General features: G+C 44.2%; 1 protein-coding gene across 1 annotated transcript in view; it reads left to right on the top strand.

Annotated features, from left to right (window-relative positions):
* Nucleotides 1–13070, top strand: part of LOC146821049 (uncharacterized) — a 160266-nt gene extending 147196 nt beyond the window's left edge. The window contains exon 5 of the mRNA XM_085611983.1: nt 8423–13070. Within this exon, the coding sequence (XP_085468109.1) occupies nt 8423–9762 (1340 nt within the window). The 3' untranslated portion in view covers nt 9763–13070. The remainder of the gene's footprint in view (nt 1–8422) is intronic.
* Nucleotides 13071–14793: the final 1723 nt, after the last annotated feature.

Here is a 14793-nt window from a genome sequence, read left to right as displayed (position 1 = left end):
AGATCTAATCTGATACCTGGGAACTATTCACAAGGTAAGGAATCTGCAGTTAGAATATCCACCAGGAAGAGTGTTATCGAAGGTAAGTAACGTGCTCTTCTGCACCATCAATATTCCTTTTGAATTAATTAAAGCTCCGCACACCTCTTTTCTTTTGGGGGGGGAACACATTTTGAACAGGTTACAGTACATACAAAATGTCCCAGTGCTCCAAAAAAACAAACTGCCTGACATCTTGTTGTGCATGAAGGGATAGTGCTGTCTTCCAAGGTCCTTAGATGAGCAGGGTTAAATATGTCTATGCGTATTTTATATTGCAGAACCACTTCCTATTTTTATTTTATGTAGTTTACACTATTGAAAGTGGTTGTTTCTCAGCCAAATGTACTGCTGATTTAACAATTTGGCTAAACTAGTTAACAAAAGTAAATGATGCATTTTTGACCATGTTTCCTTTCATTTGGTTGGTTTGGGAAACATGAACATTTCTTAAAATTTGTGTTCTGGGATCTCGCAAGTGCACTGAAAAATTCTGCTTGCTAAGAATTTGGAGGGAATACCAACAGTGAAGAACCAGGATTTCAAGTTAGTAACTTTTTACTACCCGGTCATGCCCCTCTCAGAAGTAACACTGATTATCCTGATCACTAGGCAGCGCTTTTTGGCCCGCTGTTCAGCAAGAGTGAAATCGGGGTCAATATAAATGTGGTGAATTCCTAATATGATATTATCAGTATTTGTTGCTGCGCACAGTATCGTATTATGATCTTGATCAGTATTGTTGCCTCATTGGGGAAAAGTGTAAGCTCCACTGGGGCTGATTTTGGAATGAGAGAGTGATGGATACTTTCCATGATGGACACCTCCAGAAGTGAAAGAATAATGTGGCATCTGTCAGCAGTGTACAGTAAACGTGGAGTGAAACGATCCTCCTAACATGCAGTATCAGCTCCCCTGAGGAATTTTCAGCACTGGAAAATTTGTTGTGGGTTTTATTTTTCTGCTTTGCAAAATTCATCAGAATTTTGTGATTTTGATGTTACAGGAAAGTATGATGAACGTTTGTGTTTTGTGGTGGTTTATGAACCACCACAAAATATGAAAACATTGACAACATGTATATCTTGTCTTTGGTGCATTTTCCCCTCTGTTTCTGTGTCCGAAGAGCGGACATGTACGATCATCTTAAGCCGTCAGTAGCTGTTTTCTCCTCTTCTGCTACATGTCCTATCACTTAGTCCTAAACACAAGAGAAGACTCAATGCAAGTTCTGCATAGTGAGATGCGCCTGGATCAGAGCCAGCATCATCCCCTCGGGACAGCCTAGAACTGCTCACTGAAGGTCACAAATATGTACTTCTTCAGCTGGACCCAGGAAAGCAGCTGATACCACTCTGCTGCTCTCCTCAACTCCTCTCGCCATCGTCTTCAGCTGTCTGTCGTCATATACTCTCTCCTCACGGGAGCTTCACCACTATTTTAGGCAGATATGCAAAGGAGCAGCCAGTCAGACACACTCAGTAAGTCCTGCCACCCGAGCACTCTCCACTGTGCTCGCAGCCACTGTTCCTCAAACAGGGCTCCCCCAGGGAGCTTTGTTCTGTTCGTCAGTTTTCTTTGGTGTGTTGGCCCCGGCCATTAAGGAATCCTATCTTTATGCCTGCGCACTACTCATGACTGGGTGCCCCCTTTGTCCCAGGCCCATAGGTCACTAAAGGGCTTTCATCTTGCGCAGCACTGGTTTCTGTATCACACACTATTTAGTCTATGATGCCTTTGGGACCAGGATTTTAAAGGGTTTTTTTGAGGGCAGAAGGATGCTCAAAAAAGAAATGTCTAGTCTGCCAACCTGTTATATCATCTCTAGAGGTGTGGCTCAACGGCCATGGTGCCTGACTCCGGAACAACGGGGCTCACGGTTCGATCCCCAGCGCCAGCAGAAGGTTAGCCCAGCACCATGTGAGTCTGGGCAATTGCTTGTTTAATCTTCCCAACAGCCCCCAGCGCCTTGACACCCTTAGGGGTAATTGTTCGCGCTTTACAAATACTATTTTTTCATTTTTCTCTCATCTTTAATCTGAAGGGTTCTGATCACATCACCCCAGCTCCAACATCACCCCATTCCTTGTCCACCAAACAAAGAATCAAATTAAAAACCCTTTGTCTAGTCCACAAAGCCAGTTACAGGTCTGCTTTAGCATATATTTCCAATCCTGTCAATCAATTTGCTGCCAAACCAGAAGCCTACGGTCGGACTCCCAAAGATGTCTCTCAATGTCTCAGTCAGAATTAAAATGGTTTGGGGGCAGGTCTCTGCACTAACACAACCCCTTCTACTGGAACTCCTATTATTATGAAATCTGTTTATTGGCATTTTGTGGATGTAATCACAGGATATTGTACATTTGAGCAACTTGATGGTTAATAATTGAAATGATACCAGAGATATGATACCAGAGATACATCTGTAGACATGAGTTTGGTAACCAGCAGGATCAAGTGCTACACTCACTTATTGGGGAAAGCGAACATTACGGGTCTCCCAGCCAATACCATTATCACAATAGTCCCCGCTTGCTCTCACACCGTTGGGGAGCTTCCCCGGAAGGAGCCACCCATAAACCACCCGTATTTCTCTGTTGTATACCTCTAAACAGTTCCCTTTAACAGTAAGTAAAGAGGGCAGAACAGCAAGAGCCTCAACATAACAACAGCAGCAATTTTGGCATTCGTGACAGCATCCCCACGTTCCGTCCCCTGACCCGACCCCCCTCCATCAACCCCTAAACCCCTCGCGCAGACAACTCTATTGATAGCAGCGCTCCGCTCCCCGGCTCCTCTCCTAATCAGCCCAGGCCCGCATGATCCTGGTCATGCCCGACTCCCACCTCGCCCTCTGCCCCCCCCCCCCCCTCCTCAGTAAGTGGATCCCCAGCGTGCGTGTCACAGGGTCTTAGGGTGTCCCCATCTAGTTGTATCAGGGTCTGCAAGAATGTATTTCACTGGTGTGCTATTGGTGTTCGCCTGAGGCCCATCGTTTCCTCCCTCAAGAGGGCCGTGCCCTCAGCTCCCGCCCATACCAGCATTGAACTCCGCCATGCTCGTGCTTGGGGGGGGTTCTGCCGCCTTCCAACGTTTGGTAATCAACCGCTTCGCCACCACCAGGCCGAGGTCGAAAAATCGAGAGGCAACCTTCGTGGAAGGGGTTCTGCGAAACAGGTGTAGTAGGCAGACCGACCACTCTGGCGGCGCCAGCCCACCCGTGCAGGCACTCAGTGCTTCGTGCACCATCTGCCAGTACACATCCAGCGCGGGGCAACTCCACAACATGTGAACCAGCCCAGCGTCCAGCGCCCTGCAGCGTGGGCAACTCGCGTCTTCGCGATGGAAATACTTATTTATAGATTCAGGTGTGAGATACGCTCTGTGTAGAATAAAATATTGAATTTGACGGAACCTCATGTTCCTGGGAATCCGTGTGGGGCCCTGCAGCGCTCTGCTCCACTCCTTGTCAGCCATAGGACGATCCAGGTCCGTCTCCCATTTGCGGCGCAGCGGAGACAAGTCAGTCGCCGCATGCGTGCGCAGGGAAGCTGCGAACCAACGTATCAAATGTCTCCCCCGCCCCAGGACATGCAGATATTGCATCGTTAGGTGCTGCTCTGGTTCCTCCTTGAGAACTCCCCATCGGCTCGCCAGCGTCGAGATAAGCGAACGGTGACAAAGGAATTGGCCATTTGGTAACCCCGTCTCCTCCGCCAACAAGGCAAACGGGACAAGAGCACCATCGCGGTAGAGGTCCCCCAATGTGTAAAGATCCGCCGCATGCCAATCTGCGAGTTCAGTCAAGCGCAGCACCCCCCGCCCACTAGGGGAGCCCTCTATCGGCATGGCAGGGGCATAAGGTATGCACTTCCGGGTCAGGCGGAGGGCACGGCGGTAGCATTTATAGGCCACTTTAACAAGTAGGGGCCCCGGTTTAAACACCCTTGTGGTCGGATGAAACGACGCAAGAATGTCAGCCAGAGGGATAGGGGGCTCCGTGGTCGCCGTGTCGTCTCGTTCCCTGTCCGCCAGCCACCTGGCCACCCATTGTAGTTGCGCTGCTAGATAATAATGCGCGAAGCACGGCATCGCGAGTCCCCCTTGGCCCGTGGGGAGGTATAACTTGGGTAGTGCCACTCTGTGGCGTGCATTACCCCACACAAAATCTCGGAGCGAACGCTCCAAGGTTGTAAAGAGGGATGCCGGGATATATATTGGCAGGTTAGCAAAATAGTATAGGAGCCTGGGCAGGACCACCATTTTAACTAAAGCGATGCGCCCCGTGACCGTGAGGGGAAGGGTACTCCAAAAACGCATCTGGGCCCTGACCGCCGTCACCGCCTTACCCAGGTTGCCCTCCACCAGATCTCCGCTGGCTGCCTACATATTTGGATGCCCAAATAACGGAAGGTGTCTGGTTGCCACTTGACTGGCATCCCCCCAAGCAATATTGCGGGTCCAGAGTATCAGCCCGGAACGTATAAAGGCACGACTTAGTTGCGTTGACTCGTAGCCCGAAGAGCTCTGCAAAGTCAGTCAGGACTCGCTCCAGGTCCCCGGGGATGCACTCCACATCTTTAATGAAGACCAGGAGGTCATCCGCATATAGGGAGACCTGATGAGTCGCGTCGCCCATTGGAATGCCACCTGTCAATACTCTCCGTAGGGTAGCAGCCAAAGGCTCTATTGCGAGCGCAAAGAGGAGTGGCAAGAGAGGGCACCCTTGTCTGGTGCCACGACCAATCGGGATGGCGTCGGAAATGTACGGTCCAGTTCGCACCCGCACCACAGGATTTCTATAAAGGAGCGCCGTCATTTGGAGGAACCCGAGGCCCAGCCCATAGTGTGACAGCACTGCCACCAAATACCCCCATTCCAGGCAGTCAAAGGCCTTTTCAAGGTCCAATACCAAACAGCCCGCTCTCGGCCAATTCTGCGCTCCCTCTGTGGCCACTCGGAAAAACCTACGCAGGTTAAGTGTGCACCAACACTGGCACCGTTGGGTTCAGCCTCTCCGCCAGGACCTTGGCCAGGATTTTATAGTCAGCGTTGAGAAGGGCAAGGGGGCGGTATGACCCCAAGTTGGTAGGGTCACGTCCCGGCTTAAGCAAGGAGATCAGATAGGCCTCCCTCATTGAGGCAGGTAAGGTAGCCTCCTCAAGGGCCGTGAGATATAGCGCATGCAGCCTAGGTTCTAGGGACTCTCGGTAGGCCTTGTAATACTCCGCCGGAAGTCCGTCCGGCCCAGGTGCCTTTCCAGAGGCCAGTGAAGATACCGCCTCCCCTATCTCCTCCAACGTGAGGGGGGCCTCCAGTGCCTCCTGATAGGCACTCGGAACCGTGGGTAGACAGGCGGCTGCCAGGAACTGATCCAGATCCTGTGCCTGTCTGCGTCCTGTCGAAGTGTACAGGGCCGCATAATGCCCTGTCAGTATTTGGTGGATTTCCCGTTGCGTGTGCACCAGTGTCCCGTCCGGCCCGCGGAGAGACTCTATTGGTGCATGTGCCGTCTCCTGTCTAATCAGCCAGGCTAATAACCGCCCGCCCTATCAGATGTCGCATGGACCCGAGCCGAATGGGCAGCATAATTATGACACCGTAGTCGCTCCATCAGCTCAGCATGTCGCGTCCGGAGTCGCGTCAGCCGAGTCGGTCCCGACCTCCTCCCTCACCATGGCGCTTACACTGCAGAAGGCGCGTCTCCAGGGCAGCAAGCGACAACATGAGCTGCCTACGGATGTTCCACGTCGCACCCAAGCAGTGCCCCCGCATTGTGGATTTGTGGGCATTCCATTCCGTCAGCGCAGTTTCCGCCGTACCCTCGTTGAGGTAGAAGAACTGCTCGATCGCCGTGCCTAGCGAGGCACGGAACTCCGCATCTTCGAGAGCAGCAGGTTGCAGTTGCCACGTCGGAACAGGAGGTCTTCCCGGGTCCCAGCAGAGACTCAGCCGGAGCGGATTATGATCCGAGTAGGTCCGGCCTAAGTATTCCGCCAGAGCTATCAGAGGGGTTTTATGAGGGAGAGCCCACCACCCTGTCGAAGCGGACATGAAGGTCATGTACCGCCGAGTAGTACGAGTAGAGACGATCGTTAGGATGCAGGGCACGCCATACATTGTATAATGCCCAGCACGTCAACCATTCCGCTAGATTTCTCGCGTTTGAGACCGCCTGTGTGCTGCGGAGCGGCGTTCCACTGGAACTCCTATCCTAAAGGGAGCAGCTTCTACCCACCCCAGCAAAGAAGGCATAGTTACAGTGAATCAATGGGAAACTGGGGGTTTTGCCACGCTGGGGGAGGTGTTCCAGTTGGCAGGGCACACAAATGTCTATGAATGACTAAGAAATATGTTAAGGTGCGGGCTCTAAGCCACAATTGAAGAGTGATTTCTGTGGCAGTCAATGTCTCTAGGGAACGTTTCCTACTTGAATGCCAAAAAACCCTGTGGAGTCAGGAATTTTGTTGTAGGGTTCTCCTGAACCTTCTATGGAGAGAAAGAGAAGGGTTTTTGCAAAACAGTCTTATCTCCAGCAGACCTTAGCAGTAGCCATCTGCTGAGATGGTGGGAAGGTTAGGAAGATCACAGTGAGGTCAAGAGACCACCTGTTTTCAGAGTTGGATGAGCCCCCTCTTTTCTGGAAGGTTTCTGAAAGGTCACTAGAAGAATGCAGCCTGTCTGTAGCCTTTCCCCATGCACAGCTCCTGGTGAGGCCTTTCAGTTCCTGAGTCATACATAAAGCCCAGGGCATTTCCTAGAACCTCACTCGATCCTACATTTGGCAGTGTTTTGGTGTCTGTTGTGCCAAACTAGAGCAGTGCTGGAATGCAGCGATCCTAAACGATAACAATGGACAGACACCACAGCCCTCCAGTGTTCTGTCCTGGTTGGGGGGAGAGTGATGCAGAGTCCATAGTAGAAGCAGCAGCCAGAACCCTGCCAGCCTTGCTGAAGCCTGTGCAATGATAACTATCTGATCTTCAAAAACAGATGCCTCAAGTAATGCAGTCTTGCAAGCAATACAGGTCTGAAACCTCTTCTTAACGGTTCCCCTATGCCTGCATATTTTCAAAACAAAAAGACTAACCAAGATATTGGTCAGTGTCTAGAAAGGTGTTACATAATTTAGCCTTAATAATGCCCTAACATGATAAATGTGTTAATGCTGACTAGCTTACAGACATTCTACAGCTAATCTAAATCATCACAATGTATTATTTTCCCACCCTAAAAACCTTGTTTTTGGGGGAGGAGGGTCTCAGACGGACATTGAAATGTATTTTCTCTGACATGTGCTATGATAAATGACAGGAAATCTAATGTTGAATAGCTTGCTAGTGTATGTGAATGCGAGTTCACAGCAGAGTGACAGATCAGTGAGTGAACAAACAGCTTTATGAGTATGCCTATGTGCAGTCCCAGGTAGTACCTGCTTTGATTGTGGCACTCTGGTACACATTAAAGTCCAGTGTACAGTTCCTAAGTAAGAGAGACACTATGCCACTAGACATTGTAGCATATGACAGACATACCATAGCTCTTTTTAAAAGGCACCCTGTCGTGGATCGTATAATACATTTGCTGCACCTCCCTTCTGAAAACAGATATTCAGTTTCTTCTTCTGGCCCGCTATGTCCATGCAAATAATTTAATATAACAGAACCATGCACACTGGATAGGGAATTACTTCCTGCCAACTGACCTAGTGCAAATGTGGTGAGACCAACACTCAAATTTACCTCTTGTGAAAGTGTATTGAAACATTCTCTATAGCAGAATGGGTACTTTGATCCCTTCAGCAGTAGCAGTCGGAGCTCCATAGTTAACCAGTCATAGTGCCATTTTCGCATGGTGCATGTTTGGTGATACAGGCCTATTCATAATAGGTGTTCATTTGCATTATACCACTCCATATCTTTTTCTCAATAATATCAAACAATCATAATTCCAGCTGTAAACGTTGAAAACCTTATTGTGACAGGATTGAATTCCAGCAATGTAATCTCAGCCCTTTTCTTACCATTATCGACAACATTTATATCAATCTCATTTGAGTAGTCTAAGTTGAAAAAAAAAGTAATTATGTGACGTTGATAGGGAAAACGTAGCACATAAGGATAGTATTAAAATCTCTCATTCAGTGCTTTCTGCTATATTCTGTTTTTTGTGGCAACAGCTACAAGATGGGAGAAAGAAGGTTGCTATCATGTATAGAGTGGGAGTTTGGTGAATTCTTGTGTGTTCGTAAAGGAACCTAATTCTATTTTCTGTTTTTATTATTAAAAGTAATGTGCGTTTTGTGAGAGAAAATAATAATGTCTGGTCAGTTGATCATATCAGTCACCTAAAAATTATTTTTTCACTTCCAATCCAACAGGTAGTAGACCCAGACAATCGTATAAGCGCAATGCACAAAAACGTTTGCAAACTCCCAAATCACAAGATCCATTGCCGGTGGGGACCAAAGACCTAATTTTAAATCATTTTTGGAACAAAGAAGCAGACAAGAGTTCAAACAAATCCCAAAAAAAGAAAAGAAATCCAGCACGAAGTAGAAGAGTTCAAGCCACTGATCACCAGAGTGATGTCAGTAAACTTAAAAACCCTACTGAAAAACAGAAGGCACATACTGTAGCAGAACCAAGATTTTCATGTGCTGAATGCGGAAAAGGCTTTAGTATGCACTATAAACTTATTATACATCTGAGAATGCACTCTGGGATTAAACCATATGCCTGCAGTGAATGTGGAAAGTGTTTTTATCTGGCATCCTCATTATCCAGACACAAGCAACTACACTCTGGGGAAAAGCCATATGCATGCAGTGAATGTGGAAAATGTTTCAGTATGGCTTCAACATTAAACAGGCATAAACAAACTCACACAGGGGAGAGTCCATATGTATGTAGTGAATGTGGAAAGCGTTTCAAGCACTCAGCATCATTAAATTCGCATAAACGATCACATGCAGGAATTAAACCATATGCATGTAGTAAATGTGGAAAGTGTTTTAGAGACTCCTCTTCATTGATAAGGCATCAGAGAATTCACACAGGAATTAAACCTCACGCATGCAATGAATGTGGAAAGTGTTTCTTCCAACCATCAGCATTAATCACTCACCAGAGAATGCACACAGGATTCAAACCTTTTGCATGTAGTGATTGTGGAAAGTCATTTACCTGGTTGTCAGCATGCATCAGACACCAGCAACTACATACAGGAATTAAATCGTTTACCTGTAAAGATTGTGGGAAGTGCTTCAGTCGGTCATCAGCATTAATTGGTCATCAAAGAACTCACACAGGTGTTAAGCCATATGAATGTAAAGAATGTGGAAAGTGCTATCGGGCTTCATCAGCATTAGTTTCGCATCAAAGATCCCACACAGGCGTTAAGCCATACTCTTGTAATGAATGTGGAAAATGTTTTCGAGACTCTACAACTTTAGTCAGGCACCAACGAATACACACAGGGTTTAAACCTCATGTATGTAACGAATGTGGGAAGGCTTTTAATCAGTCATCAACATTAAAGAAACACCAGCTAATACACATGCGAGAAAGAAAGCAACCCAGCTATGAGTCACTTATTATGACTGAAACTAAACCCAAGACTATTCATTTGGACCCAAATGGAGAGGTGACTGATAACCAATGTAAAGTGGAAAATATGTTAATAAAGTCTGAGCTGATTACCTTTACACCAACTGTGTAGTTTTAAAAGCTGTTTCTAAAAAATCTGTTTTATTTGTTTGCAACATCTAAAACAAAAGTGTTATCGCCCCCAGTTTCTGCTGTGGGCTTGGTATTAGGGGTTAACAGTGCCAGGTCTTAAAAAATCTGTAGCATAATTGCTGTAGTGTTAGTCCTGTTTAAACCATTAAAAATCATGCCTCAGTAACCATTGAAAGAAAGCCCAGATTCACAATAGCTGCAAGGCCAAAGACTGCGTTGGACATGGGAGGCTAAAAAATGGCTGGTACTTTCATGCAGAACATTATCCTAACATACCTTAATTCAGCAATGACATTCCTTGCTTTTAAAGTACATTTGCAAAAATGTAATCTGGTGTGGTGTTAAGCTGTATACAGCTAATGAACATGGACATCCTGTCTAATACTTTGGATCTTTAATGGCAACACCAACAAATTCAGAATAAAGAAAGAACCTCTCCATTTCTATGTGTAGGATCAAAACTCTTCAATTTAGTAGTATGTATTGTAACTTTTTTTCAGATACACTAGGTGTTTACTGCATTAAAGAAAGCACGTGGTTCAACTGAAAAGACGATCAAAATTGGTTATAAATGGCAAAGGAAAACTCTACTGTAAAGCAAAGGCACACAAGCAGAAACCACAATATAAGAGTTATGCCACCTGAGACCTCATTTACATGTAGAAATATTACATGATGTACGGTGACGGAAAGGAATAACCACTGGTGCAAAACTGATTTTGTTTCAATCTATGGGCACTGTGAAAGGGAAATACAGAATCAACTGAACAGTATAAACATAATATCGACAATCCTAAAAAAGCAGTAGATCAAAAGCATGCACAACCTATCGTAGCAATTGGTACAGATGCATTGCTTGAAAAGCTTTGTGTCTGCAATGAAGATACTGATCAGATGAATGTAGTGAACTGTTTCGTATATTACAATAAAGTGGGCAAATGTATCCATATCACTAAATGAGCATGGCTGCCAAAATCCCATCTACTGCTCAAACAGAACTTGAATTCTCTTTGAGGAGATGAATTGTGTTATAGAGTAGCTCACAAGATACTCTGAAGTCATACCTGAGGTACATAGGATGAAACACTACACCTAAAGTAATGTAAACTTTGTAGTGACATAAATCAAATTTCTAACACAGGAAAAGGGAATAACGATAAGCCTGGAAATAGAGAACTGATACATAATCAAGTCTCTTAAGATAAGCATCATATTCCAAATGCCATCGAAGTCCAATTTCGGAACAGATCAGGAATGGTTGAAATTTAGCCTTGCTGATGGTGTTTGTGACTGCATATAGTGAGAAAATTGGACATTAGCATATAAGGTTTTTGCAGGTAGTTGTCCACCTAGGAAATTTACATAAATGTTTAATTTCAATCAGTGAATGATTATTTAACATGGGTGTGTCAGGATATGGTTTGTTGCAAATTGAGAATATTTTCCTTTTAGAGAAACAAAACAAAGTCACATATGCAAACACATATTAGCTTCATATTTACATATGTTGAATTTCTACTCCATGGAAAGTGGGTGTGCATACATATTACACTTGAATTCTACAGTCATTAGTTTCTGAATCCTCAAATTAAGAAGGTTGTTCTAAACAAACATATACTCCACCTGGAGCAAATGTCGGACTTCCAAGCAGTGTCCGCTTTGAGTTGATCATGTGATCTATGTAGAGGGGGGGGCAGCTAATATAAGCCAGCCTGAATAACCATGCTAGTTTGCAATCTCAAATCTGCCTGCAATAAACCTAGAAGAATTAGATGGGATGTCCTGCACTTGTAGTGAAATCAATTACCTCTAATCGGTTGAATTTACATGACTGTTGTAGATGATGTATGTCTAAGAAACTATTGCCAAAACTCCTCTTCAAAGATAGAACATTCCAGTTTTCACTTGACAAGACTGACATTAATTAAATTAGTAGACATTCAACTGAACAGAACCACTAGAAGAATGCAGAAAGAATAAAGGAGCTGGAAAAAGGTTATTGGACAGAGGTACCCCCGGAAATATATGTCTATATATATATAATTATAATATACAGATGTAAACTGTAAGGTATGCTACAGAAGGTGATAACTAGTTCTAAAAAGCACTTTATTAACCCCCACAAAAAAAGAAAAGTTTGAAAAAAAAAATTCTCAATATACCTGTTAATTTAACCCTAGTGAGTCCTAAATTGGCCACAAAATAATATAATAATCAGCTAGATACAGAAACAAGTGACATGGCCATGGACTTCTGCTGAACTCCAAAAAAACAGTGCACACCAAGACCTGCTTGTTCGATAGCAAGAAGAGCTAAACACCTGAATTTTTCAACACACACAAATGTCAGACTTACAGGCGTACTTCATAACACAAAAAGGTTTAAATGTCCAGAAGAAGAATACACCGAATGATGTTAACTTCATCAAATGTTATACGTTTTTCAAATGGTTGAAGATGCGTCTGGCGATTTTACATGGAAAGTAGAGAAAAAGACAAAAGAAGCAGTCAACTGTGAAAACAGTTTAAGAAACTAGACCATCATCCAATAAAACACGTGTAGTACAGCAGAAAAATGTTAAGATATGTTACTGCAATCTCATCTTTATCAATAATCAAGACCCCTAGTTGTTGAAAGAAGACTTGAAATCTAAACATAAAAGATTTGCCATAGCCCAGGTGCTCGTGTATTCTAATATGATTTTCTTAGGTAGGTTGAGGATTATTTTAAACTCATTTTACTTGTTTTACTTACCATACTAGAAGTGCAAAGTAAGGTTTTTCAAACCTTTTTTCAGTTGATTCGCCTATTTTCTTTAGAAAATTTTACAGTGTTGCATTTGCACTGCATTGTTAAGTTGGGTGTGATTTAGTCATCAGTAATCTTTTCACAGAACAGGCCCAGTACAACATTTCGAGTATACTTCTGGAATTTTAGAACACAGGTTTGAGAACCATTGTTCTTAAACAGTTAAACCAAACAGAAAGGAATATTGTACTATTGACTTTTAATGCCAAGATGTAACCTAGACGTTCGATGTTATTGAAAACAAGTGAATCATTGTGGTGTCAGTAGGTAGCGGAAGATATTTAGTATGCTTTGCATAATACTTATTTAAATGAATTAATATGGTATGGATATTGTATGTGTATTTCTCTTAAAGACACATTTGTTTTCGCTGTCACTTCTGAGAATAAAGATAATGAATTCTCAAATGCTGCAACTTAGACACCAGTGCCTCAATCAAATGTTTATTCTGAATAAAGAGCCTGACACTGGAAAACCAAAGAATGTCTTATTTTTTGAGAAATAAAATGTGTTTTATGGTACGGTCATCCGATCCTCCCAGTAAGGACAAGTTCTCCTTATCTGTCAGTCCCTTGACTACCACCTAGTCAACAGCTTTTTCAGCTTCCAGAGAGAGCACCAAGAGCATTGTTAGGTCGAGCCTGGGCAGCGCATGGACTGCTCTGCGAGGCATGCTGTATTCGAGTATGGACTTAAAGCCCTGCCCACTCTCTGCCGATATTTGTCATTTGCTTGTGCCATTGTCCTTCGTAAATGCTGGCTTCTGATTCGTTAATAGGCTTGTTAGTTCCTTCTTAGTGCGCCATGCACGCTTTCACTTTCCAAACAGACCAGGACAATATCGGCCGCTTTCTTGAAATGAAATGGGTCTCACATTTAAGAGTTTGAGCTGTTGGCATTGTAAATGACAATGCCTTTTATTTATGTGTTAATTATCGAAGCAGATAAATAAAAGGCATTGTCATTTGCAATGCCAATAGCTTAAACTCATGCAAATGCGAGACCTATTGCGTTGCAAATGCTTATTTTTATTTTGCAAGCATTGTCAAAGGCATTGATCACTTTCCTGGTACTGTCATATGTGCTCTGGTTTTAATAAAACCTGTATTTCTTTTATAAGTGTGGTAAACCCTGTTCAATGCTGAGGTGCCAGGGTTTTAGAGAAACATAGTTTTGCATTATAGTTTAGTAAAACAGTGAGTGTGTGTTATTTTTATTATTTTTATTATGTGTGTTTTTGTAAAGAATTGCTAAGTACCTGTGGGTGGTTTCAAAGTGATTTGGAGGAGGGAAAAATTGATAGGGTAATCTAGTGCATGAATCAGGCTCCCCAGGTGGAGAACAAGTCGATTGTATACAAGAATACCCGTTGCCAAATGAGCCCCTTAGAGATGACAAAGCCTTGAAGAGTCATGTGCATGATTGAGTAGACAAACTTTGTATTTATTTATTTACTGTACAATTAATTAAAATCATTACAGTAAAACACATTAAAAGAGAAAGAGGTAAAAGGCACAATGAAAGTGGTGGTGCTTCAGATGGAATTAAATTGATATGCCGATCCCCCCCCCCCCCCCCCCCCCCCGGCGCCTACGTATTCAGCCTGCGCCTATGGTCATTGTCATTATCATATGTCCTTGCTCAGGTTTCTGGGGCCGCCCTATGTGCCATGGGAATTGTCTACATTCCCACTGTCTGTAAGCCGTTCTCCTTGGCCTTCAGATAAAAGCCATAGTAAGATACAGACTCATTAAAACGGGTTAAAGGTGCAAGGGCTCAGTATTTGTTGGGCGCCAGGGTGCTTTCTATCCCTGGCTTTACCGTGCTCGTCTTCATGGCTTGGTTGTGTTCATTAGCAGCCTTTAGAGCGATCCTAATCTGGTGTGTGAATTTCTCCAGTCTCGCTAGGGTCATCGTGGTTCTTGTCCTCTTCAGGTACAAGAACATCAATGCCACAGCATCGTAATTTATCACTGTTTGACATTATCAAATCAGAGATAGCTTAGGATGCAAACGTAACTCTTGCTCCCTTAGGATTATTATATTTTTTAACCTGAACCAGGGCAAGGTTGTTATTCCGGATCATTTGGAGTCCAGGGATTTCAGCAAAGCAACCTAGCAGAAAGGACCTATTCATATATGGTTCATGATCAAAAATAAACAAGAAATCTAAGTTATAAGGGGCAAAATGTGAGTGATTGAC

Source organism: Triturus cristatus, chromosome 6 (genome assembly GCF_964204655.1).
Source record: "Triturus cristatus chromosome 6, aTriCri1.1, whole genome shotgun sequence".
NCBI classification, from domain to species: domain Eukaryota; kingdom Metazoa; phylum Chordata; class Amphibia; order Caudata; family Salamandridae; genus Triturus; species Triturus cristatus.
Note: the sequence above shows the minus strand (reverse complement) of the source record. Positions and strands in the feature narration are given on the sequence as shown.